The sequence below is a fragment of the Tachysurus fulvidraco genome, chromosome 18 (genome assembly GCF_022655615.1).
Source record: "Tachysurus fulvidraco isolate hzauxx_2018 chromosome 18, HZAU_PFXX_2.0, whole genome shotgun sequence".
Lineage (NCBI taxonomy): Eukaryota > Metazoa > Chordata > Actinopteri > Siluriformes > Bagridae > Tachysurus > Tachysurus fulvidraco.
The window spans coordinates 6,853,407-6,879,296 of record NC_062535.1 but is presented as its reverse complement, the minus strand read 5'-3'; the positions used below and the strand labels follow the sequence as shown (position 1 = coordinate 6,879,296).

At 43.7% G+C, this 25,890-nt stretch overlaps 2 protein-coding genes across 3 annotated transcripts in view; one reads left to right on the top strand and one right to left on the bottom strand.

Moving 5' to 3' along the window:
* Positions 1 to 214: 214 nt before the first annotated feature.
* On the top strand, positions 215 to 24,591 carry LOC113648733 (transmembrane protein 255B). The gene is made up of 9 exons (XM_027156051.2): positions 215 to 490; positions 2,530 to 2,672; positions 2,874 to 2,936; positions 12,770 to 12,859; positions 14,894 to 14,974; positions 17,318 to 17,403; positions 17,526 to 17,685; positions 20,143 to 20,292; positions 21,838 to 24,591. Exons 1-9 carry the CDS (start codon positions 445 to 447, stop codon positions 22,054 to 22,056), a joined length of 1,038 nt encoding a protein of 345 aa, XP_027011852.1. The 5' UTR covers positions 215 to 444; the 3' UTR covers positions 22,057 to 24,591.
* Positions 24,146 to 25,890, bottom strand: part of gas6 (growth arrest-specific 6) — a 20,559-nt gene continuing 18,814 nt past the window's right edge. The window contains exons 13-16 of one of the 2 annotated variants that reach the window (XM_027156161.2): positions 25,711 to 25,853; positions 25,148 to 25,355; positions 24,890 to 25,052; positions 24,146 to 24,743 (exon numbers count right to left, since the gene is read on the bottom strand). In XM_027156161.2, coding sequence (XP_027011962.2) covers positions 24,901 to 25,052; positions 25,148 to 25,355; positions 25,711 to 25,853 — 503 coding nt within the window. In that variant the 3' untranslated portion in view covers positions 24,146 to 24,743; positions 24,890 to 24,900. Of the gene's footprint in view, positions 25,053 to 25,147; positions 25,356 to 25,710; positions 25,854 to 25,890 lie in introns of both variants that reach the window. The other variant, XM_027156160.2, reaches the window with a different exon arrangement.

Here is a 25,890-nt window from a genome sequence, read left to right as displayed (position 1 = left end):
CTTTCCAGTTCCACCTCAAATGGACAATGAATGATATGAAATATTGCATGTACTATTTCACAAAAGTAAAGCTCCAACTCCAGCCTTAACTTTTTTTTGTTGCTTATTGTTGATGTGATGATGATGATGATTAACGATTGAATGCATTCAGGACCAGCTGAGAATCTTTTACTAGGTGTTTTATATAATAGGAAATTTAGTTAATTCAGCACTTTAGCCACGAGGTGTCGCCTGTGTCTGGTGTTGAACAGTAACACACGATCGGGGTCTGTGAACGCACCCCGAGCATCAGTTAATCAGCAGCTCACCTGTGAGACTCTGCTGTAGCTCTCACACCAGCCTCTGCTGCTTCTTCCTAAAACTCGTTACCCAGCTAAGAAAACAAGTCGAATTAATCTTTTGTTTTAGAATTTCACCTCTTTTGCTTGTTAAAACAGCTGAAATATGCAGCAGCCTTCAGGAGCACAGAGCACAGAGTCAGATCCCTCAGGTAAGCAGCCTGAAATGTTCATCATGTTTATTTACTCAGCTGATATTCCTTAGCCATATTAACCTCAATCTTCTGTGCAGTTTAACTCATTATACATCTATTTTAACGTCTGTCACTCTGAGTAAACATCTTGTTTATATCATTAAGATCAACCTTAATATACTGCTGCAGTTAAACTAAGACACATTGGCATTTGAACGCTTCATGTTCTTCACTAATTGAACTTGACACTGCAAATTAGATATAATAAATTGTTATTTTAATTATTTTATTTATTTAATTATTGGTTTTATGCTTTTCTTATAGTCAGGTCTAATATTTATAGGACTATATTCTGTATATGTAATATTCTGTTTAGATTATTTGTGTGTGTGTGTGTGTGTTTGTGTGTGTGCGCGCACACACAATGGGTATTTTAAAAAAAAAAAAGGGTAAAATTTACAACATATAAAATTAAGTGAAAAACAAACATTTTGAGGGAAAATATCCCTAAACTAATGCTAGTGATAAGGTACTAAGGTAGATAGACACTGTAATGAGGTAGAAGGATACTGATGAGGTAGATAGACACTGTAATGAGGTAGATAGACACTGTAATGAGGTAGAAGGATACTGATAAGGTAGATAGACACTACACTGAGGTAGATAGACACTGTAATGAGGTAGATAGACACTGTAATGAGGTAGAAGGATACTGATAAGGTAGATAGACACTACACTGAGGTAGATAGACACTGTAATGAGGTAGAAGGACACTGTAATGAGGTAGAAGGACACTGTAATGAGGTAGGTAGACAATAAGGTAGACAGACACTACACTGAGGTAGATAGACACTGTAATGAGGTAGATGGACACTAATGAGGTAGGTAGACACTGTAAAGAGGTAGGTGGACACTGTAAAGAGGTAGGTGGACACTGTAAAGAGGTAGGTGGACACTGTAAAGAGGTAGGTGGACACTGTAATGAGGTAGATAGGCAATGAGGTAGATAGGCAATGAGGTAGATGGACACTAATAAGGTAGATGGACACTGTAAGGAGGTAGGTAGACACTGGTAGTTTTTGGGGTAAAAGTCCATCACCGTGAAACATCTTTACTTGCTATTTTCTTCCTCTTTATTGCAAAAACATTTTAGGTCCCTCACATAAGGGTGTTTTCTGTGCACAGAATTTCTTCTCATTGTCATGTAAGGCATGATATTAGTCCTACATTTGTGATGGCCACCGCATGACTAATATTTTCACTGTAGGTGATGATTGTACAAGGTGTTAAACTTGTAGGCAGATTCAGGATGGCCCTCACCTTGTGCTCCGAGTCCCCTGGAATAGACTGCGGACTCTTTGTGACTCGGTGTAGGATAAGCGCTAGGGATGTGGTAGCCTAGTGCTTAAGTTGCTGGAGCATAGCTAAAATCTAGGTGGAAAAACGGTGATTTTGTGCACTGAATGTGATAAAGGATTGACACAGAGGTGTGCACCGGGTTAGTCAGATGTTTGTTAATAAACACTGTTAATACATCTTTAAAGTGCTCAAATGTTTTAATTTCAAGTGTTCAACATAATGGTGACATTTGATCCAAAACTTTGTGGTGTGAACTAAAATTGAACTGAGTAAAATTGAACTGAATTGAGAATTGAACTCAGATGTGCAATCGAATTAATTTTCCTTTGTGGGAATCTTTAAACGATGTATAGAGAATTATTTTATCATTTTTAATGAATAAAAGGTACCAAGTATAGCTGTTGAGAGGCATTAAAGTTTGTATATAAAATCCTACAGCGGAGGGTTTCTCCTTTTAGAAAAAGGTTCCTAGTAGAACCGTAATCAAAGTCTGTATTTAAACCAGGAACCCCTGGGAAAACAAAAAAAGGGTGTTTTTTTTTGCAGTACTGTACATCCATTTGAGGAAATTAACCTCTTAATAATGCTAACACTTGTCACTAACCACAAAACACTGAGGAAGTTTATTTAGTGTTGTGGATTTAGGTTTCAGATGTTTGAAAGTTACTGTGTGTGTGTGTGTGTGTGTTTGAGTACAGATCAGTACTCAAAGAGACGCTGCACAGCGATGTGGTGCACCGCAGCTTTACACGCTCTGTCCGTCATCATCCTGCTGATCGGCCTCATGGCTGCTACCCGCACTGGAAATGTGGCGGTGGCCGGTTACTACTCGGGCATCATAGTGAGTAACATCATCTGACCAAGCTTCGTCTCCTACAGGTTCATCAGTGTAAGGTGTAAAAGATGTTATCTGAACGTGGGCTTGTGTCCGATCTGGCAGGTTCTGTCATTACTTTTCTACATAAACTGATGGTTTGATGATAGATTTTTTTTTATAACATAAACTGCATATAAACTGAAAACTCTTCCTTTGTTCTCCTAGCTGAGCTTTGGAACGTTCTTGGGCATCGTCGGGCTCAATGTGGTGGAGAACCGAAGACCTATGGTAAGTAAGAATCTGAGTCGACCTGTTCTTATTCGTCTCAAAATTCTTTTTTATGTTAAATTTAAATAAAAAAAAAGATCTAATCAGTCATCTCATAGGTGACATTATGCTGGAAAACTGCCTGAGATTTCGATTTCAAGTTGTCTAAGTGATTTGGATTAGATAGAGAGACTTGCATACTTTATTGATCCCATGAGGGAAATTCTAGTAACAGAAGATTAGTCAGTAACAAGAAACAACACACAAAATTAATTATTACCTCCTGTACCACATTCTCTGTATCTACGAATCTTTTGGACACGTATCTTTAGCTCCATTGTATTCAGTGAGTGAAACGGCTTGTCTGTGATGGAGAGCAGTTTGTTCACTGACCTCCTGTTCCTCACTTACCCGGAAGTCTCCGGTTTGTGTCCAGTGACAGATCCAGCCTTGCAAATTAGCTTGTTAATCCTGCTGGCATCCCTGGCACTGACGCCGTACACCCGAACAATTCCAACCTTCTCACCCATGACGGTTATGCACTTAAAGTTTTCCTCCACCACAATCTATCTCATTCCTTTTCATCACATTTTGAAGCAGGTCATTCCTACAGTAGAGTGCCAGTCCACAATTATCCAGGGATCCTCTGTACTCTGACTCCTGTCCATCCTTTATACACCCCAGCACTGCAGAGTCATCAGAAAACTTCTGCAGCTGGCATGAATCAGAGATACTGAAAGTCTGAGGTGTACAGAGTAAACAAAAACGGACACAGGACAGTCCCCTGAGGTGCTCCTCTGTTACTGACCACCATGTCAGAGAGCGAGCCCGAGTGTAAGTAGCACCGGGAGATGGTGCACACTCAATCTAGCCAGCTTCTCCCTCAGCACAAACGGTCGCATGCTGCTGAAGGATTGTCAGTATGATCAATAATATGATAACTATGAGCCTTATATGCAGTGCTCTCCAAAATCAACCAAATGCACTCTATCGTACAAAGACTGTTAAATGTCCCGCTAATTTATTCGCACGTATTCGGCCCGAAACGTGTTTCCGTTGTGTGTAGGTAAGAGAACGATGAGGCATCGGTTATTTATTCACCAAGGTTTCTGGAAATAAGTCAATATTTTCTTCATCGTTTCCAGTTAATGGTATTCAACAACAGACAGATTAAAAATACACTCTGCTCTCTCTTTATTTTTAAAATGCAAGAACAATTTAAATCTACCGATGTCTACAAAACCCGCTGGTGCTTTTAAAAGAATCACAGGTTGATTTTCTGGGGTATTTCTCCAAGGTGTGTGTGTGTTTGTTTTTTACTGTGTAGGATTATTTCTGTGCTATCATTAACAATGTTGCAGGAATCAATCGCAATTAGATTTTGGTACTTCTGTTTATTTCTGTCACCGAACGATCGTGTTACACGTGAACGGATGCGGATCTTATTACGAACAAATAACGTTTTACCTGGAAGAACATGACAAATAAAATTACAGGATAAATGGGCCTTGCTTCGTTAGCCGCCCGAGTCGAGTCCAGATGCGGTCAGCTGTGATCGGATAATGGCTTTGAGCACGAGCACGAAGGGAAATGATGTTAGCATTGCTGAAAAGCTGAATTTCCCAGAAAACACAGATGCTCAATTTTCAGCGTCCACTTTTTCTCTCAGAGAGGCGTTTGCTTTTTTCTCTCACAGCACACAGTAATCAGCTCTACAGGAAACTTTCATCATTAATAGTATTTGTAGGTTACGTTTAAAATGGTGAGTTGATTGTCGTCGTTCTAAGAGTTTACAGCTGACACACAGTTTACAAATCAGCGATTATATCCTGAAACTCTAAATAATCTCTTAACCCCAGTTTAACTTTGATGGATTTTAGTGGGTTGAACCAGTCAACAGCCACAATATGTTACTCTTAAGATCAATAATAGTCAATAATTTGTTCATCCCCTCTGAGTGATTACAAACCTAAGCCCATTTCCTCAGAGTTTTTATTACTTCCTGCAGTCCTAATGATATAATGAGTCAACATGTGAGTTCAGTTCTGATCTCTAACCAAAGAGGAGAACTATTAAACCTGTTTTTTTAATCTCGAAGTCTAACGTCACGTCTGATTATTTTAAGATTTCAGTAGTCTGCAGCAGGATCTACAGGTTAAGGTTAAACCTTGGTTCTTGGTGCTGCTCTGTCTTTAAGGATCCGTTCACACTGCACAGTGCTTTAGTCTGAATCAGAGCACGATAATTATCACATAATAAGAAGCCGTTGCTCCAAAAATACCATATGAAAGCACATCTGGATTTATCCCAAAAAAAAGTGATTTGGTGGTCAGATAAGTCCAAGATAAAGCTTTTTGGCAAAAACACAAAGCGCTATGTGTGGCGCAATCCTAACACTCCTTATTCCTAAAGACTTTAAGATTTATTCCCCCCCAGGTGGTGGGAGATTGGGATGAAATTCACCCTTCAGCAGGACATTGGTCCTAGTCACAAGGCCAAAGCAACACTAGAGTCGCTTAGGAACAAAAAGATAAATGTCCTACAGTAACCCAGTCAAAGTCCTGATCTCAATGCAGTGGTGTAACCCAACCGATCTGAACAACATGGAGAAAAATTGTGTGTGTGTATATATATATATACATACGTGTGTGTGTGTGTGTGTGTGTGTATATATATATATATAAATATATAAATAAAATAACTAAACTATTGTGTGTCAATAAGGTTGTGTTCTCCATGTGTGTTTGTGATGTAAGATGAACACAACGCACCAGGGTTCGACCAGACTAAAGCTGCATACCGGAAATTATACTGGAAAACATGTCCAGTATAAAAACTATTCAACTTTTATGCACAAACTTTTATACATTATTATTATAAATAAAAACATAGAACCATGTTTGAAGACTTAATCTGCAAAATCAATGCTTAAAGTTATCTAGCTCCTGCAAAACAGCCTTACAGACAGCACTCTATTTCTCTCTACTCAGCTTGTTCTTCATACAAGTACTGAGCCTATTCAAGTAGAGTATCCGATTCAATTCACAATAGAATTTATTTCTGTCGTGATTTTTACAATAATATCGTCACTTTACTGAAATCTGGCTACCATAAAGAGTCCTAAAGAAAGGCGTGAGTGCGAAAGGGAAAAACTCCCTGAAACGACACGAGGAAGAAACCTGGAATAAAAAAAAAACCAGATACAAAACAGACCCGTCCTCTTCTGGGTGATACCGGAGAGTAGGATCGGTACAGTGGACATGTTTAAAACAGCAAAATAGCAGTGAGGATGATGAGGATTTTCTGAGTGTCCTGGCATAACACAGATTATGATCACAGCAGCAGCTTCCCAGCATCCGGGTGAGATTATTATTCCTTTGTGTTAAATTGCGCTGTTTTGCGCTGAGCTTGAGGGGAGGAATGAAGCAGGCATTATATCCGCCCGTCCGTCAGTCCGTCCCCCCTACCTTAGTGTCTATCTACCCCCCCACCCCACCGTTGGCCAAAGAGAGACATCAATGAAACCTTGTAATTTATTCAAATAAAATGTTATTCTGATTTTGTCATTGTCATGATCCAAATTTCACGGTCCAACTAATTATTCTCTGAGACACAAACCTAAAGAGAACCTACCGTTACTATCGATCGTAACAAATGTAGGCCAGCGTCCGTCCTTAGTTACATGCAGTAACGTCATTTTATTAATTAATGGTGACTGGCTTTAGCGTAACCCGAGTTGTCGTATCAGCGTGTCGGCCTCGTTCACCACTGACACACATTTCAGAGGAAAAAGCAGAAGCACACAACGTTCCACTGACACACAACACCTAACGTATACCCTTACAAACACACACACACACACACACACACACAGACACGTCTGCTTCTCTTAGTTTTGTTAACTCTGAGCCTGAGCTTCATCACTGAAGATGTGTATGATTTAAGGACTTGTTCTCTGTGCCCAACATTCTGGCACTGATCCCAGAACAGCCTTTAAAATTTAATGGTGGAGACACATGCATGCGTGCACACACACACACACACACACACACACACAGAGGTGCATCGTTTAGATGCTCACACATTCTCTTATACACTTATATGGCATACTGTATGGACTCGCTCATGTAACATGTGGCGTAAATTCCCACTTTAACACACACAGTAAAACTCGGACTTCTCCTCAGTCACACACTGGAGCAGCGGTCCGTCTTCCACATTAATGTCCAACAAGCCGTATCGTGCTGCTGCCAGATCTCTAGTGTCAGGTGGCGTGTCGGTGAGGCCACGTATCGTCTAACGCTCCTCTGCTGTGCTGCAAGAATTTTACCAAGGAAAAATGTATTGTTGCATCGATGTAAAAAACCAACGAATAAAATGAATCGAGGCAAAAATTATTATTAATTAGAATCTATTATAATTTACAGTTGCTATTCAATTCCAATTTTTTTTGTATAGCGCTTTTAACGACGGACATTGCAGCAGAAACGTTGTACATTTATTTGAATTTATTTCTAAAGAGCAACCTGAAGCCATTGTGGTGAGAAAAAAACTCCCTTAGATGGTATGAGGAAGAAACCAGATTCGAAACGGAACCCGTCTTGATCTGGGTGACACTGAAGCGTGTGATTATAAACACCGGAGTGTCTTCTTACTGTAGAAATCATGTCCTCTCTACAGTCGTGTACATAGTATTGAGACACACAGAGAACTGGTGTGTATAAAAAATACCGATGGTCAGTCATTTTGTGCCGAGTCAGTGACGTATCGGATGATTAATAGATGTATTAAGAATGAAAATAAGATGTTTATAGTGTGGAAACCTGAGTGGAACATCCTGAACACTGACTTGTTACATCACTAATCAAGCATGACTTCAATATTCTAGGCCGGAGGTGTCCGATCTTATCCGCACAGGGCCGACGTGTTGGTGCAGGATCTCATTTCAGTCGAGCAGGTTCCTGTCCGTACCGTAGCCGAGGCGTTAAATCCAAAAGCGAGCAAACCAGATATTAAGAGAGTCTGAAATTCATGTAAAGGTTTACAAGATTTTCCCTTTCACTCACGTGTGCTCTGGGGGATGCGAGGCCGTGATGTGGTCCTGTAGGAGGTGGAGATACTGTACTGTTACCCCTGATGTTAATCACAGTGGTATAAGAATGTTATTGCTGTTACACCAAAGCGTTTTGCTAACGATAGCTAACGGCTGTGTGAATTAGCCGTTGTGATGAAAGATTAACGTGTCAGAATGAGAACTTGTATGTATTTACTTGATGGAAGTCCTTTGAGTTTTGAAACATAAGTGTGTGCAAGTTAAAACTGGCCACGATACTGAGTCTGAGGTGTTAGAAGGGATTATTGTCAGATCTGCTTTTACAGCTCTGTGGTGTAATTCTATGCCTGTTAGTCTTACTGACCTTCAGCTGACGACCAGGCGGACGTCTTTAGACAGCTTCACCTCCACCTCTCTCTCTCTCTGTGTCGCTCTCTGTGTGTCTCTCTCTGTGTCTCTCTCTCTGTGTGTCTCTCTCTCTGTCTCTCTCTTCTCTTTCTCTCTGCGTGTCACTCTCTCTCTGTGTCTCTCTCTCTCTGTCTCTCTCTTCTCTTTCTCTCTCTTCTCTTTCTCTCTGTGTCGCTCTGTGTGTGTGTCTCTATCTCTTCTCTTTCTCTCTGTGTCGCTCTGTGTGTGTGTCTCTATCTCTTCTCTTTCTCTCTGTGTCGCTCTGTGTGTGTGTGTGTGTGTGTGTCTCTCTCTCTTTCTGTCTCTCTCTTCTCTTTCTCTGTGTCGCTCTGTGTGTGTGTGTGTGTGTGTCTCTCTCTCTCTCTCTGTGTGTGTCTCTCTCTCTTTCCCTGTCTCTGTCCCTCCCTCTCTGTGTGTCTCTCTCCTGCTCTCCCTCTCTCTCTGTGCCTGTATATCTCTCTTCCCCCCCTGTCTCTCTCTTTGTACCTCTCTCTCACTGTACCCCTCTCTCTCTCTCTCTCTCTCTCTCTCTCTCTCTCTCTCTCACACACACACACACCACGTTTAACCATCGCTGTTCACCTAATCAACTGACCAGCTACACTTCAGTAAATCACACAGAAATATAATAATGACGTTTAATCCTATATAATTTACAATGTCTGTCTCAGGGCAAAAACTTTACAACAGCTTTTATTTGAAATACTTGAAACACTTTTTAGTTTGGGACTTTAGCTGAATTAATGTAATAATCACCCACTTTTTAGTTACAGTACAGGAATAACACAGTTGTGATGCCCAAGTTGTCAGGAAATGAATTTAGTTTCATTCCGTATTTCTACAGGATTATAATAAAGACTGAAAACTTAACATATAGAATTGTTCCTAAAGAGAAAAAAGTACAGAACTAAACTGTACATTTCCTCTTCAATGCCTTTTATTGTGTGTGTGTGTGTGTGTGTGTGTGTGTGTGTGTGTGTGTGTGTGTGTGTGTGTGTGTGTGTGTGTGTGTGTGTGTGTGTGTGTGTGTGTGTGTGTGTGTGTGTGTGTGTGTGTGTGTGTGTGTGTGTGTGTGTGTGTGTGTGTGTCCTCTGTTGTAAAATATTTCAGCGTTTGTTGTTCTGTAGGTCACCTTGCAGCCAAAGGCGGTGTTCCTGTCAGGGGTCATAATTCTACCCCAGGACCCACACAGTTCTCATTACACCAGTGACCGTTGGTGTCATCGATCACTTGACCACCATATTCTGTTTGGCCTTGAGCTGAAAGACATTCATGCATCTGTGATACATCTGTTTTGTTTTGTTTTTTCCCCTCTCCTTCTTTTCCTTCCTTTCTCCCTCTCAGTTGTTTCACTGTGGTACGTAGACGTGCTGATCGGCCGGGTTCGGGTTTTGGGATCCGCAGTTTGAAGAGGAAAGGAGCGAAGTGTTTTCACGCGGCCGTCCGGACCCTGTGTGAATTCGCACTCGTACAAATGATTAGATTAGGTCTGATAAACTCTCTCTAGGTTGGGGATTATTACACTGTGCAGGTGGTTAATGTTTGGTCAGAAGTTAGCAGAATATTCCTGACAGGGAACTTGTAACCCTTACTGATTGTACCTATACTGTGGAACTGCCATTGGTACAACGTTCTTACTATTCTCTGTCTGGCAATATACTGCAGAGTCGTTCCTTAGGAGCGACTTTTACCAACGGACGCAAGAAGTTTCATCATATTATCTTTTAAAGTGAATCGACCTTGTGAGACTCAGAAGGGAACCTCATGATCATCCAGGTGACACTGGAGAGTGAGATTATAGATCGTTTCCCCTCAGTGTGTACTGTACGGACAAACACGGCAATAACCGGAAGAGCGATCCGGTTAAAACACGAAGTCCGTATTGATGAAGTTCAAAATTATTATTCGATATCTTCTAAGATGTTTTTACTGAGTCAGGGAGATCCTTCTAACCAACATTTTACAACATCTGGTGCTTTGTGTAAAACTACGTCTTCACCCCTGTTCTATAAATATACATGTTGAAGTTTTAGTTGTAATGTCGTCTTGCAGGTCACCACAGTGCTTCGGTTGCTTGTTGGGAGCTTTGTAGCATAATCTCATAGGAAGAAAAAGCTGCAATCCAGTTTCTCGTCGCCAGGCAGTGACTATAGATGGACTCTGTTAGAAAAAGTTCTATGAAGAACCATTAATGGTTTCCCTGAAGGAGAACTCTTTGGTGCTGGGTTTGAGTGGCTTTAACAGTTGGAGGAGAAACTTTGGTTTGAGTTTCTATCAAATTAATCACATCGACAAATTCTGCAGTACGGGATTTACACTCGTTTACACCTTTAATCACCTCATATTTACTAATTAATACTAATAATAATTCAAGCTATGGGCTAAAGCTAATGTCCTTTATAGCAAGGACTCTACTTCCCTGGCAGTGAACCTCATGGCAGACCAGCAGATGGATGAGGAGTTCAGAGGGACCAGTATTACTCCAGCTCACATGTGCTTAATTTCTCTTTTTTGGCTGGTCAGAAGAGCGACACTTACCGCATCCGCCGTTCATCATCCGCTAATGATTTCTCTCTACAGACCAGTCCTGATTAAAAAAACTCCCAGTTGGACAGGATTTTTAGGAGTGGCAAAATTTACGTTCAGAAGGTTGGGGAGTTTCCCAGGAAATGAAAGCAGACAGACGCTCATATATTTTCCCCAAACTGATTTGGATCCTGTGCGACGTTGGCGAGGCTCTTCAGAAAAGCAGAGACATTTCCAGACGTAAACGTTTTGGTTATCGGCAGTCAGCTTGTGCCGTGTCTGTGCAATCGGACCTGTGAATGAGACGGTCCTGTGCTTAGTGTAGTGTCGCCCTTCAGGTTGCCTTTGGTCAGTAAATTACCTATAAAGGAGCAGGTTGGCAGACAGTTTCACAGGCTGTACATTTCCTTTATTACTCCAGACAGTGAAGTTATCAACTAGGAACAAGAGAAACAAGGGCATCTACACAACACGGCTGTGTACGGATGCGTGTGTGGACCGGAGTACAAGTGTGCTTTGGTACTAAGTGTGTTACGTACAGCTGTAAGTAACAAAATGCTCAAACAGTGTGAGATGATATTAATAATATTAATAAAAAAAGAATCTCACAGTGTCTGTGATATAAATATATATGTGTTGTAAAACACTTGTCTATAAAATATGTTGTAATATTTAAGGCCTCGTTCTTCTTGTCACGTATCTTATGGGGCAGTTGTGGCTCAACTGGTTAAGGCTCTGGGTTGTTGATCAGAGGATTGGGGTTCGAGGCCCAGCGCAGCCAAGCTGCCACTGCTCCTCCCTGCTCCAGGGGGGCTGTATCATAGCTGCCCCTGCACTCTGACCCCAACCTCCACAGTTGGGGTATGTGAAGAAGAATTCCACTGTGCTGTAATGTATATGTGGTGGTGATAAAGGCTTCTATGCCCCCTGTTCTGTTCTATTCTATTCTAGCTGCATATTGCTTGGGCAGATTGGTTTGTTCTGCTTAAACAATCTGTCCTGGCTAGATGTTCTACACATCCTTCTTCAGGTCAGGTCAGGGGAGGAGACTGCTGTGGTCGAGACAAAACAACTTTCCATTAGCTCTGGGTACAAACTAAATCAAATTAGTTTTTTTTTTTTTAATCAAGTAGCGGTTAGCTCATCTTAGCGTTTAGCGTTTGTCTCACGCCTCCAGGGTTGGGGGTTCGATTCCTGCCTCCGCCTTGTGTGTGTGGAGTTTGCATGTTCTCCCCGTGCCTCGGGGGTTTCCTCCGGGTACTCTGGTTTCCTCCCCCGGTCCAAAGACATGCATGGTAGGTTGATTGGCATCTCTGGAAAATTGTCCGTAGTGTGTGTGTGTGTGTGTGTGTATGTGTGTATGTGTGTGTGTGTGTGTGTGTGTGAGTGAATGAGCATGTGTGTGTGTGTGCCCTGCGATGTGTTGGCACTCTGTCCAGGGTGTATCCTGATTTGATGCCCAATGACGCCTGGGATAGGCACAGGCTCCCCGTGACTCGAGGTAGTTCGGATAAGCGGTAGAAAATGAATGAATGATTGAAAGTTGATGAACCACAAAAAAAGATATGCATTATTTTATTTTATTTTTCAAGCACAGTGATGCAAACATTCTTCATAGTATTGCACACATGATTATATTAATACTGTGTGTGTGTACAGTCCTGTCTGGAAGCACGGGAAAAAGATCAAATGCTAAATCTGAAACGATGCAGTAAAATGTGAGCTTTGTTTCTAAACACAGAATCTTTTGCACATGACTGTGTCTAGATGAATACCGTCTCCATGCTAATTGGTATGTTCTTACTTTGTTCCTCAGCTTCTAATCTCATTTGTTTTTGTTCCTTTGTCTTGTTTTTCCCTCTCACAGTTGGTTGCCGCCATCATTTTCATCAGCCTGGGTGTGATCTCCTGTTTCTTTTGCGCCATCATGGACGGCATCGTCGCCGCCGAGTATATAGTAAGCAGCACATAAGTATTTAGCTTCTGCATGTTAGATTGTGTGTGCAGATTCGTACGAGCGTTGATTTATTTGCGGCACATGCGGCGGTTATTTCCTTAACTGTAGTCATACAGTTTTTCCCGCCGCCCTGGTTTTTGGTGTCAGCGCTGGTAATAAAACTTTGTGGATATAATCAAAAAGTAGCCTGGTCTCATCCTGCCGGGCGATTGGGGCTCAGTGTACTGCAAAACACTCACTGGACCCTTCAGGCCATGTTCTGACCTGCCCCTGGACTCGTCCTAATTCATCTACATGCACTCACTGGGAAAGGGGAAGCTTCGATAATCCGATCTCATCTGATCCGAATTGTTTATTTTCGATTTTAAACCCATCGATGTGAAGAGTTCGGGGTGCTTTAGGGGCTTTTTACACCTGGTCACTTCATGTGTTTTCTGTGATCAGATATCTATCCGACGGTAAAAAGACCAGGTCTAAATGTCCTCTGAAACGGTTTCGAGACGGATATAAATCCGATGGTACAAACCCCTTCAGGAGGTGGTCTGGGACGCGTTTTAGATGAAACTGGACAGGTGTAAATGCATGTGGGTGTTCAAGCCACATACGTCAGCGCTATTCTCCTCCCAAACGGAAGTACGTCACTCGCAGGTGACTCGCGAGTCGTGCATCGCGCCAGAAACAAACATGTTTTCCCACCAGTGCTGTCTCCGATCTTTCACCCAGGTGTCTCATTGGGTCTTAAAATGCACTGCTTCCCCCAGCGAAAATGCAGCAAACAGTAATTGATGAAATACACCAAAGCGTGTTCCATCTCAATTACCCCGGAAATGAGGTCAAATATATTAGCATTTTGGGCGGGAGTAGAAAGATGGGATCGATATCCGATTCGCCGAGACACATTTATGTGGCCTGATGTGAATGGAACAGTTGTAACAAATCAGATAGCTATGGGATCAGAGACAACACATGAAGTGACCAGGGGTAAAAAGGCCCTTACATGTGCTCCAGGTGTGTTCATTTGAAACTTATAATCAAGCAAAGAAAGATCACACATCACCATCGGTTTATATGCTGAATAAATGTACATCTTCAGCTTGATGACGTACTGATTTCCAATTATACTGGTGTGCATAAGAGAAACTACACATACACTGATGATTAATGGTCTGCATTTTATTATCGTGTCTAAACACACCGCTGATGTACGTGCGTCGTAATGCACAGACTTCTCTCGGTGGAGTGTATAAGCTTTAGGTGATCTGTGACCCATAAACAACACAGCTGACAGGAAAGAAAGGAGCGAAAGCCAGAGACGAATGTCCGTGTTTCCCTGAAATGCTGATTTTTATTAAAATAGTAAACGTTTTGGAGCATTTAGAAATTTCAGAGTTAAAGAATTGTATGAAGACATTCAGCCTTCTGTAAGTGACGTTCACTCTAAAACTAGGTTCATTCTTTAAATCCGTCCCAGCTTCTGTAAATGTGAACTTAAAGCTCACGTGCCGTCTGATTACTGCTTTTAGTGCTTTCATTTTATTAATGTTCCAGTCAGCAGGTTCTAACAGCTACCTCGCTTTCCTTCATTCCTGCTCGTTCATTCGGCCTGAGAAGTTATACACGACCGCACCGTAGCACCGCTGTAAAATCACCAGAAATCATTAGTCTGCTGAAGGATGAATAACTGCCATTCAAGTTTATTTGGAGTTTACATGCACCGCATCTGCAGCTGTCTGGAGCAGAACTGAGCATCTCGCTGTAATAAAGCCACAGAGACAGATTCAATAAAAACTTGCGGTCGGTCGTCGTGGTGTGCCGAAGCTTTCGTCTGCTGAAAAGCTTTAATACAGCATACAGTACATCCAAGCAATCTAATATCAGAGCTTTTTTTTTCTCCACGCTTTATAGCAATGAATTCTGCCAAAAAAAATAAATAAATATGAAATTTTTAATTGAATAGCAGGAATTTATCAGTACAGCTGCCGAGTTCAGAGTCAGTAATCACTTTATTTATTTATTTATTTATTTATTCTCTAGGACCGGAGACCACTAATGGAAGGAAGGTGCGAGTTTTATGCCAGCAGCTCAGGCTATGTGTATGACAACTACTACAGCGAAGTGAGTACTGTATAAACCAATCACAGCATCCGGAAAGGGACAAAAACAGGTCCAGGGGAGAACTGACACAATGTTCCCCTCACCCTTAAAACCTCGAGTGATTCGAGACACATTCCAATCTCTGTATAATCACAACCTTCAGCTTCTACCGTGTGCCGGGGCAGTTTGGGAGGCGGGGCCTCGAGAGCCAAATGACATCCAACTACAGCATGCTGTATAGATCTGTCTGTGTTCATGTATGTAGTTCCATCAAGATGTCTGCATGACATAAGCTAATAAGAAGGTGTTTTTTTTAAACAGTGATGTGTTGACGTGACATACGGCTAAGTACAGTGACCCATACTCAGAATTCGTTCTCTGCATTTAACCCATCCAAAGTGCACACACACACACCGTGAACACACACCCAGAGCAGTGGGCAGCCATTTATGCTGCGGCGCCCGGGGAGCAGTTGGGGGCTTCGGTGCCTTGCTCAAGGGCACCTCAGTCGTGGCCGGCCCGAGACTCGAACCCACAACCTTCGGGTTACGAGTCAGACTCTCTAACCGTTAGGCCACGACTGCCTATGATAATATGATATATTTTGCATGTATAACTAAAGCAGAAAACTGCAGACATCAAACAGGTCTTTTCTCTTTCACTCCATTTGTTTCTTCAGTCACCCGGTGGATTTCTCCAGTGTGCACAGTGACGTAGTGGTTATCGTTTTTGCCTGAGAGTCTGATTCCTGCCACCCGTCCCGTGAAATACGGAATCGTCCCATATTTACAGGCAAAATGACGCGTCCTGTATCAAATCAATACAGGACACGATTTGTCCCGTATTTTACATAGGTCCACATTATACAGCATCCCATGCAAATCACCCCACCCACATTGTGTGGAGACGGGTCCTATTCTTCCCCTGATTGGGTAATACTCGTTGCCATCGTTGGTTTGATGAATCACAGCCATTCAGAGTCAGAGGAGGGCGGGACGCCGCCTCGCCGATTCTCAGAGTGACAGAAAATCCATATGAAACGATGGCATAACCTAACCTGCCTAACATGCTGTCCATCATCAGCCACATCTTAAGCATCCCAGCATCCACTGGTTATGTGGAAATGATCTTTTCTAGAATGGCCAACAAATGGAGTGACGGCAGGAACAGGTGCTCTGTGGAGCTCATTAGGAGTGAGCACTTGATCACTTTTAACTTTGAGCAGTCCTGTTCAGAGTTTTACTGTAGCTGTTTGAAAGACAAACAGCTTCTCAGTGCTGCATGGAGTGACAAGAAGTACACTTATAAAAGAAAGTAGGACTGACAAGCTCCAACACCGCACACTACTACTTCTGGTCTGCTGATATTCACAGATGCACTGATATTATTAAATTAACAGATCCGTAACTTAGTAATTATAACTTGCAAACTTGCAAAAGATCTACAATAAACATCATGAACATAACAAGTTAATAAAATATGGTTCACATCTCACAAGTTCCTCCAAAAGCTTATTTTTTGTGTTCTCAGTCACACTTTGTTGGCGTATATTTATTATTGTCATAGCTGTGTATTCAATATGACCACTTAAGTCGTGATGGTGAGAGACTGAGTGCATCTGTTCACACTGATTTCAATAGCAGACATGTTATAAATGTCCATTGGTATCAATCTTAATATTTTAATGAATACATGTTTTAAGTTATGATATACCACCACTGGCACGCCATCGGGACTGTGGTCATCGTAGCCCCGAGGGGTGTGGCCCCCGCTGCGGCAGGCGTCCCTTATTTTTCTGTATTGAAGGTGGCAACCCTACATGTTGAACGAGTTTGAACGTTCTCCTTGTCTCTGGGGGTTTCATTCAGGTCCTCTGGTTTTTCACTGTCAGTCTATAGACGTGTGTTGTAGGCTAATTGACATCACTAAATTGTCCATGGTGTGTGTGCGCATGTGGTTCCCACCCATCTAGGGGGGTCCCCCATCCTGTACAGACTCCAGGCATCAGGTTGGAGGAAAAACAGTACAGAAAATGGATGGATGGATGTTTCTATGCATGAAACATTATAAATGAGGCATTTCACCTCTCAGGTGACCCAAAAACAGAAGAAACTGTGACCTAGTCATTAGTAAAAGAGTTTATTAATGAGATTTGATGCCTGTAGACGCTGCGGTTCTAGTCGAGCTGTTACTTCATCACACCCTGTAATAAAAGTGAGGGCTCTTAAACTTAAACATTAACTGTCCACCAGAAGACATTAAATGCAGCACATTTCCATTTTACATGGTGGTCTGTTGTATAGGACAAGGATTTAATGCGGTTTATTTCTTTGTCTCTCTGCCCCTTATCTCCCGTTACTATAGGTTACGTGTCAGAACTATAACCAAGAGTGCAAGCTGAAGGTGAAGACCAACACCTGTTACTGCTGTGATTTATACAGCTGTGAGAGGTGAGCAGTGTTTAAACACTACCGTGATACAGCACCTCTATTAACATGTGACTGGAACGGCTCTCGCGCTCCAGGCTGCCTTTACACCCTTTTATGGCGTTTCTGTGGGTTTGTGTCTCCAGCCCAGGATACAGCGCACATTACTATGAGTTCACGGCCGTGAGTAGCTGCTGGGACGTGGTGCACCTGCACAGGCTGCTGTGGTCCGACGTGGTGCTCAACGTGCTAGGAGTTTTCCTGGGCATCATCACTGCTGCCATACTGGGAGCCTTCAAGGACCTGGTGAGAGCTTCTACAACCCCCGAGCTCACAACCTTTCTTTCAGAAGAAGCCTTTGTCAGTCACTTTACAGAAACTTCTATACTCCACATATCCCAGAGAGGGTTAAGGGCCTTGCTCAAGGGCCCCACAGTAGCAGCGTGGTTACATAAATGTTCTGCTCAGTAACCCGGAGCCTTTACCGCTGAGCCACTGCTGCACAGTGAAATAGATAAACGCTTAAGAGTTTCAGTGAAATTAAACAAAGCACAACTTCATACGTTTCCAGCTAGTTGACTAAATTTTACTATTCACTGCAATTCGATTTTTATTTTTATCTCAAAGCACAATAAGCAAGGCAGAGGTGAAGGTGAGGAACACCGCCCTGAGATGATATGAGGAAGAAACCTTGAAAGGAACCAGACTGAAGAGATCCATTGGCAAAAATCTCAGAGTGATGCGATCATGTGGCAGAAGCTCAGGAAGATCTTATAAAATCTTAAACCTGCTATTCGTTCACATTAAATCTGTAAGGAGTTCTGAAATCATGACGATGCTCATACTTAGAAATCCAAAAGCTCCCGGTTCCACAACTCCACTGACTTCACACACTTGTAGAAAGGACATTATTTATAATCTCACTCTCTGGTGTCACCCACATGAAGATGGATCTCTCTTGAATCTGGTTCTTTTCAAAGTTTCTTCCTCGTATCGTCTCACAGACGGTTTCCTCCCCACCGTCACAGCTGGTTTGCTCATCAGGGATTCGTTCGTTATTTTAAAAACGTATAAAAGCGCAATACAGATGAACTTGGATAGAACTGAACCGGATTAACGTGGCTAGCGTGTGTATAACATGTTGCAGCTATATATTTAAGCAGAAGCGTAGAGTGTATGGCCATCGCCATCTTTCACAAATGGACCAATCAGATATTAGTTTGTCGTGGGATGCGACATCGTTTACGTGCATCTTTTTTTATGTTCAGCATGGAGTCGTTTGGTCACGTTAAAAACAGCAAATCTCCAGATCCGTTAGCTGACGAATCCTCGGCGAGAGATTATATACTGTAAGAGCTTTCCGATTTAAAGACTAAAATCGATCCTGTTAAATGTCAGGCTGCTCATGTCAAATTGTAAGGCATTATTATATCAGGATTCTCGGCTCCGCCAGTAAAACGGCACTCGGTCGCACTGGTGTAATAAAATACAATAAAGTTTACAGTGGGTTTTAAAAGCATGGGGTTTGTCAGTGAAGCTGCAGTCAGAGCCATCTGAATGAAGATTACTGTACTGACACATCAACAGAGATGTTTCCCCATAAACACTGCGTTCTCAGTCAGAGCCGCTTACCTTCTTGTAATAGTGCAGTAAATCTACTGTTTAAGAGCGAGTCATTTTCTTAAGAGCCGTGAGGTTTTAACTCCGAAGCGAGCAGGGGTTAGCGTTAGAGCTGTAATCCACACAGTCAGACCAGGACGAGCTCTTAAGTTCCAATAAAATCATTCATTCGTCTTCAACCAATCATCAATCTCTGTTTTCTGGAAAAATTTTGTTTATACAACAACAACGACGACGACACAATCAATAATTACACAAACTTGATCTTAATCAAGCCCTTGTTTAGCAAGAACAGTGCTGAGGTCTGAGACGTCCAGGTACAGACGAGCAAATCTGTCCTGGAGGTGCGAGGCGAACGTGCTAACCACTAAGCCACCGCGAGCCAACAGAGAGCTACCGTCTGAACGGATGGAAGAATAACCGAATGACTCAGCCCCGGGGTGAACAAAGAGGGTCTACAGTTACTGTGAGTGCTGTAACAATTAGAGGATACCGATGTGACACCAAGCTATCAGCAAGAAATCCCCACAAAGTCTCACTGTTGAAAGCAAGATTGTTCTTTTTGGGTCTTGGGGCCGCAGACAGTTTTTCAGAATTCACTGAATTAAAGCCTCAGTACACCGTGAACAGTGAAGCTTCATGCATACAGGGTCATAGATCAGGGGTCATGTTGCCGAAGAGGAAATGCCCTTGAAATGGGTGTTTCAACAAGACAACGACCCCAAACCCACCAGTAAGTAAGTAAGTAGTATCTTGGTTCCAGACCAACAAGATTGACGTTATGGAGTGACCAGCCCGATCTCTGGACCTTAATCCAACAGGACCCTTGTGGGGTGACGGCAGTAACGCTGTTTCTGGGGCAAAACCATGACATGCAGAAGAATTAGTTTGTAGTGATCATCCTGGGCTGGAAGTCGGTCTCCTCCATGAAACCCAGATGTGAAGCAGCTCTCAGACACAGTGGTTAGGACTAAATATTAGCTCAGCGATTCACAAAGCTAAATCTCCAGCATGTCTGAGTTTATACAGTAAAGGTTTGATGATGTAACGTACAGTAAAACGGAGACACTGCTATTTTTTTTGAAGAGACTAATATTCCTTTTTCTTCACTTCCTGCACAACTCCTCACCTCCTGCTTCACAGGTTCCAGCCGTTCGGTCCCAGACGTCTCCGCGGGCCGCTCCTCCACCACACATCCTCTATAACCCCACGCAGCATGTGGTCACTTACGCAGGATTCTGCCCATCCGGACAAACCCTGCCTGCTTACCCCAATTATCCAATGCCCCTGCAGGTAATGAGCTGTACAGCACTGACCGTATTCTCTCACACACCGGCTGTTTCCTCTGAGACTCGGCTCTCAGCATTGCTCACTGCCCCACTCGTCTATCGCACCCGCTCTTCTCACGCACACGCACACCCGCTCTTCTCACGCACGCGCACACCCGCTCTTCTCACGCACACACACACCCGCTCTTCTCACGCACACACACACCCGCTCTTCTCACGCACGCGCACACCCGCTCTTCTCACGCACGCGCACACCCGCTCTTCTCACGCACGCGCACACCCGCTCTTCTCACGCACGCGCACACCCGCTCTTCTCACGCACGCGCACACCCGCTCTTCTCACGCACGCGCACACCCGCTCTTCTCACGCACGCGCACACCCGCTCTTCTCACGCACGCGCACACCCGCTCTTCTCACGCACGCGCACACCCGCTCTTCTCACGCACGCGCACACCCGCTCTTCTCACGCACGCGCACACCCGCTCTTCTCACGCACGCGCACACCCGCTCTTCTCACGCACGCGCACACCCGCTCTTCTCACGCACGCGCACACCCGCTCTTCTCACGCACGCGCACACCCGCTCTTCTCACGCACGCGCACACCCGCTCTTCTCACGCACGCGCACACCCGCTCTTCTCACGCACGCGCACACCCGCTCTTCTCACGCACGCGCACACCCGCTCTTCTCACGCACGCGCACACCCGCTCTTCTCACGCACGCGCACACCCGCTCTTCTCACGCACGCGCACACCCGCTCTTCTCACGCACGCGCACACCCGCTCTTCTCACGCACACCCGCTCTTCTCACGCACACCCGCTCTTCTCACGCACGCGCACACCCGCTCTTCTCACGCACACCCGCTCTTCTCACGCACACCCGCTCTTCTCACGCACGCGCACACCCGCTCTTCTCACGCACGCGCACACCCGCTCTTCTCACGCACGCGCACACCCGCTCTTCTCACGCACGCGCACACCCGCTCTTCTCACGCACGCGCACACCTGCTCATCTCACACACTCATCTCACACACACACCTGCTCTTCTCACACACACACACCCAATCGTCTCTCGCACACACTCATCTCACACACACACCTGCTCTTCTCACACACACACACCCAATCGTCTCTCGCACACACTCATCTCACACACACACCTGCTCTTCTCACACACACACCCAATCGTCTCTCGCACACACTCATCTCACACACACACCTGCTCTTCTCACACACACACCCAATCGTCTCTCCCACATGCTCATCTCACACACACACCCACACCTGCTCGTGTCTCGCACACACTAATCTCTCTCCCCTCTCACCACCACACTCCTATCTCTCACCCCCCCTCTATGGCCTCCCCACACACTGAGTTGGTCTGTGATGCTTTTTGTCTTGTTTGTGAATAATTATTGCTACACATGTATAATATTTAAGATTGACCTTAACACTCATCCAAAAGGAGCTTCTTCATGTCTAGTAGAATTCCAGCTGTATGAGTGAAAACAACTGCTAGTTCTTACTCTGGTCCTTCTGTCCCTCAGCACCTCAACAATTACCCAGCAGCCAGTCCTCAGCCCAGCCCCGATGTGCCCGTGTCTCCGTCAGAAGAGAGCCAGTCTCAGCCCAGCAATAGCAACCCTGCAGCTCCATCCCAGTCCAGCTGTCCAGACACCTCAGCCTACATGCTCACTCCAAATGCACCCTCGCTCTACCCACACTCCTTAGGGCCCTTTGAAAAGCCTCCACCCTATGCATGCTGAAAGGACTCCTCATCCCTTGGAAATAAATGTTACAAACAGTCGTAATCGCCTAACGTCGTCAGGATTCCGTGTTAAAATAATGTAGAATAAGATTTGCTTTTTAATGGATATTATGAAGAATATGAAGCGAAAAAAATCATTAATTAGAACTAAACTGTTTAAATTCAATTAAACTGTTCCTCCTAGTTGCCAGGGACAGGGCAGGAATCCCCTGGATAACATCACAAGACCTTCTGGTAAAGACATGAAGCCAAGTATAAGTAACAAGTTCCCATTTTAGTCAATTAGCTGATGTCATAATCCAAAGTCTTCCTACTGAGATACTGAGATTTAAACTGCTTGGCAATGCTGAGATTCACGCTCTCAAGCTTCTGATCATTAGCCCAATGCCATTAATATGGAGTCATCCCTGCTTCTTCACCTCCCTTCTTCCCTTCTTCATCTTTGTTGCTGAGTAAACACCCCCCCCCCCCCCAAACATGTAGCAGACCCAGTACTTAATGCTGCTTCCATACTGAAGTAAGTTTCCTGCACTGTACCATACAGCATTTGCTGCTAGGCCCCAGCAACCTTAGCCAGATCCCCTGCACTAGGGCTGGAGTCTCTAAGCACCGCCAGTATGCGTCAGTACACCCTAAGGGCCTTTTTACCCCTGGTCACTTCATGTGTTGTCTCTGATCCCATAGCTATCTGATTTGTTAAAACTGTTCCATTTACATCAGGCCACATAAATGCGTCTCGGCGAATCGGATATCGATCCGATCTTTCTACTCCCGCCCAAAATGCTAATATATTTGACCTCATTTCCGGGGTAATTGAGATGGAACACACTTTGGTGTATGCGGTTTTCAGAATGCAATCAAAAAGAAGACGAGAGAACTTGTTACGACGGATATGTTACAAAAAAAAGCATTTACTGTTTGCTGCAGTTTAAGACCCAACGAGACGCCTGGGTGAAAGATCACGTGCGAGTGACGTACTTCCGTTTGGGAGGAGTATAGCGCTGATGTATGTGGCTTGAACAACCACATGCATTTACACCTGTCCAGTTTCATCTGAAATGCGTCCCAGACCACCTCCTGAAGGGGTTTGAACGATCGGATTTATATCCGTCTCGAAAACGTTTCAGAGGACATTTTAGAACTGGTCTTTTTACCATCGGATAGCTACCTGATCACAGAAAACGAAAACACATGCATTGACCAGGTGTAAAAAGCCCCACAGTTTCTTAGTGAACTCAGAAACAAGCTCAGAAACCAGCCCCATGTTATCAGGCACGCTAACATGTGCTGTGCTACAGCTCCTGTTGAGGAGGCTAAAACATGTGAGCACTAGTACTGTTGCTCTTCACCATGAGACATTCAGAATTAGTTGTCGTATGTAGAGATAACTGGTTAAAGGCATGCAGTCATTTCATCGAGAGGGGCAATAAACCCCAAGTTCTATCTTACTGGTCACCCTAAAGGAAAGTTTCCACTTGGTAATGAAACCCTATTGGGGAGTCACCAAGGACCTGTACTGTATATCACTAGCTGTAGTGTACCACAGTAAGAGTGTGGCCATGTGATGTGACATCATCGAGGTGGCACGAGGTCAGACAGCTTCTTCACCTTACAGATCAGCTCTTCAAGTGTTCTCCATGGTTAGCCTTATTAAGAGGGGCTTCTGTACAATAGTAAAGCAGACACTTTCTCCAGGTCCATGAGCACATTTCTAGTTACTGAAGTTGTTATTCAGGTGACTCCATCACTCCTGATGATTAGAAGGCATGAAACTGAAAGCGTGATGTCTATTTGACTGTCTTTGGCTTCTTATCTTTCAGAAACAAAAAAAATGACCCTGTAAGTAATTTCAAGGGCAGGATGGCTGCATGTCAGTGGTATTTATTGCATTTACTCTTATGCATCTCTTTGTGACTTTGTTAGGTCTGAGTACGAGTGTTTACCCACGTAACAAGGTGACACGCGCTGTCCTTACGAACGGTGTCTTAACCCGGTATTACCATGCTGCACTACAGAATCTTCAGACCAAAGAATGCTTGGCTGCTCTACACAATATAGAGCACAAACACAGTCTTATTACAACCACCTTTGTTTGTTTGTTTGTTTATTTATTTATTTAACAGCACTCAGCCTCGTTAGACAGAAGAGACTGAAGGTTTCCCCAGTACTAAATGCACCGAGGACTAACATAAGAGAATTATAAAAACAAAATGTCAAATACAATACAGGTGATTAAAAAAAAACAAATACATAAACAATGACTTTGAGCACCTACTCAGCCTCTGGTGGCATACGAAGGCCTTTTATTCTAGAAGGAAAGGTAGCAGAATGTCTTTGTCTTTTGTTTAAAAAGCATTGTACAGTCACGTATTTACATATACACTATGTTACATCTCTCTCACTCTCTCTCTCTCTCAGTAGCTTGTGTTGTGGCGCAGTGCTTTTTCAGATGTCTAATGCAAGTGTACACCTATTTCTCAATGAGTATAATATAAATTATACACCTTACAGTGTCTGTGATTGAGTGTGTATACATTATTTACTATCAGAGGCATGAGTATGCAATGAATCTGTCGGAATAAAACCCGGGTTTGAACGGAAGCGTTGGTTTTACCAGGAGGAGTATGTATTTTTCAGACGATGCAGATGATGGATGTGGCTAGGTAAGGCCTTTATCAGCCAGTCCTAAAGAGACAAATTAAGCTTACTCTTGAACTAAAATTCAGTTTTACTCAAACGTTCTCTTTTTAAAGGCATTTGGTTGCAGGGCTAAGCTTAAGCTAGGGTCGAGCTAAGGTGCCCTGGAGTTATCTCTGATTGGTCCAGCTAACCTGTTTGTTTTTCACTGGTGAGGTCCCACTAGAGGGCAGGAGTGAGAGCGGACGTCGTTGTGCTTGTGTTGGGCCTCATCCATGTCCAAGAGACGGCTGTTGACCTTAACGTCCAGGCATCCCGTGTAGAAAGCAGAGACTGGCGTAGACACCAGAGAAACATCTGCAGATGAGAAACAGAAACAGAGCGAACTCGGTACGTTAGCGTCAACGCGACTGCATTACAGAGCGGATCAATGATTTCCTGTATTTCCTCACCTGGTATGCCTCCAACAAAGGTGCTATAAGAGGATGAGAGGTCCAGAGAGTCCAAATCCTCCACAGATTCCGTAAGGCCCAGCTGCCCGTCCACCTCCAGCGTGGTGCTGTTTCCTGCCACGGTCACGTTCACCGTGTGTGTCTCCGAGTCACACAGCTGGACTGCAGCACTGGCCACGATGACATTGCTGAAGGACACTAATATATACTGTTGTGGGAACACACAAATCACACGAAACGCTTCATTCATGTGCTCTGGACTCAAAATAGCTTTCCGAAAAGTTACAAGGATTTACGCAGATGAAATACTGAAAAGTTTTCTTGTTAAAAGTTAGACTTAGTAGTATTGTAGTGGGATACGAGAGAAATCATTAGAGTAAGACATTAAGGATATAAACTGTTAGTGCACTTAAGTTAACTCGAGTTTAGTGCATATACACAGTTAGTATTGCTTTCTGAAACCCTTATGTGTTTCTTATAAATGTGGTACGAACGCCTAAACGTTCGACTGTCCGTGTTACACATTTAACAGTTCGTATATACAGATGTCACATCTTACTGACCTCTGCCCACTGCTTACGACCAGAATGGTAGTCAGAAAGGGAGATGGAGAAAGGCACGGTATCTTGTCGAACGAGTGCAAACAGTACTCCTGTTGTAGAGGCTGGCCGTACGGTCAGTTGCACGCTAAGCACCTTTGTATCGCCTGTGTGTGATAGTGAGTCTTTATTAAAATCAACTAA

What these genes read in the sequence shown, in the direction of transcription:
- LOC113648733 (XM_027156051.2), top strand. Translation starts at nt 445, where the DNA reads ATGCAGCAGCCTTCAGGAGCACAGAGCACAGAGTCAGATCCCTCAG. An exon ending in TGGAGAACCGAAGACCTATG is followed by an intron (nt 2,937 to 12,769) that starts GTAAGTAAGAAT and finishes TCCCTCTCACAG; the next exon opens with TTGGTTGCCGCCATCATTTT. An exon ending in TGGGAGCCTTCAAGGACCTG is followed by an intron (nt 17,686 to 20,142) that starts GTGAGAGCTTCT and finishes CCTGCTTCACAG; the next exon opens with GTTCCAGCCGTTCGGTCCCA.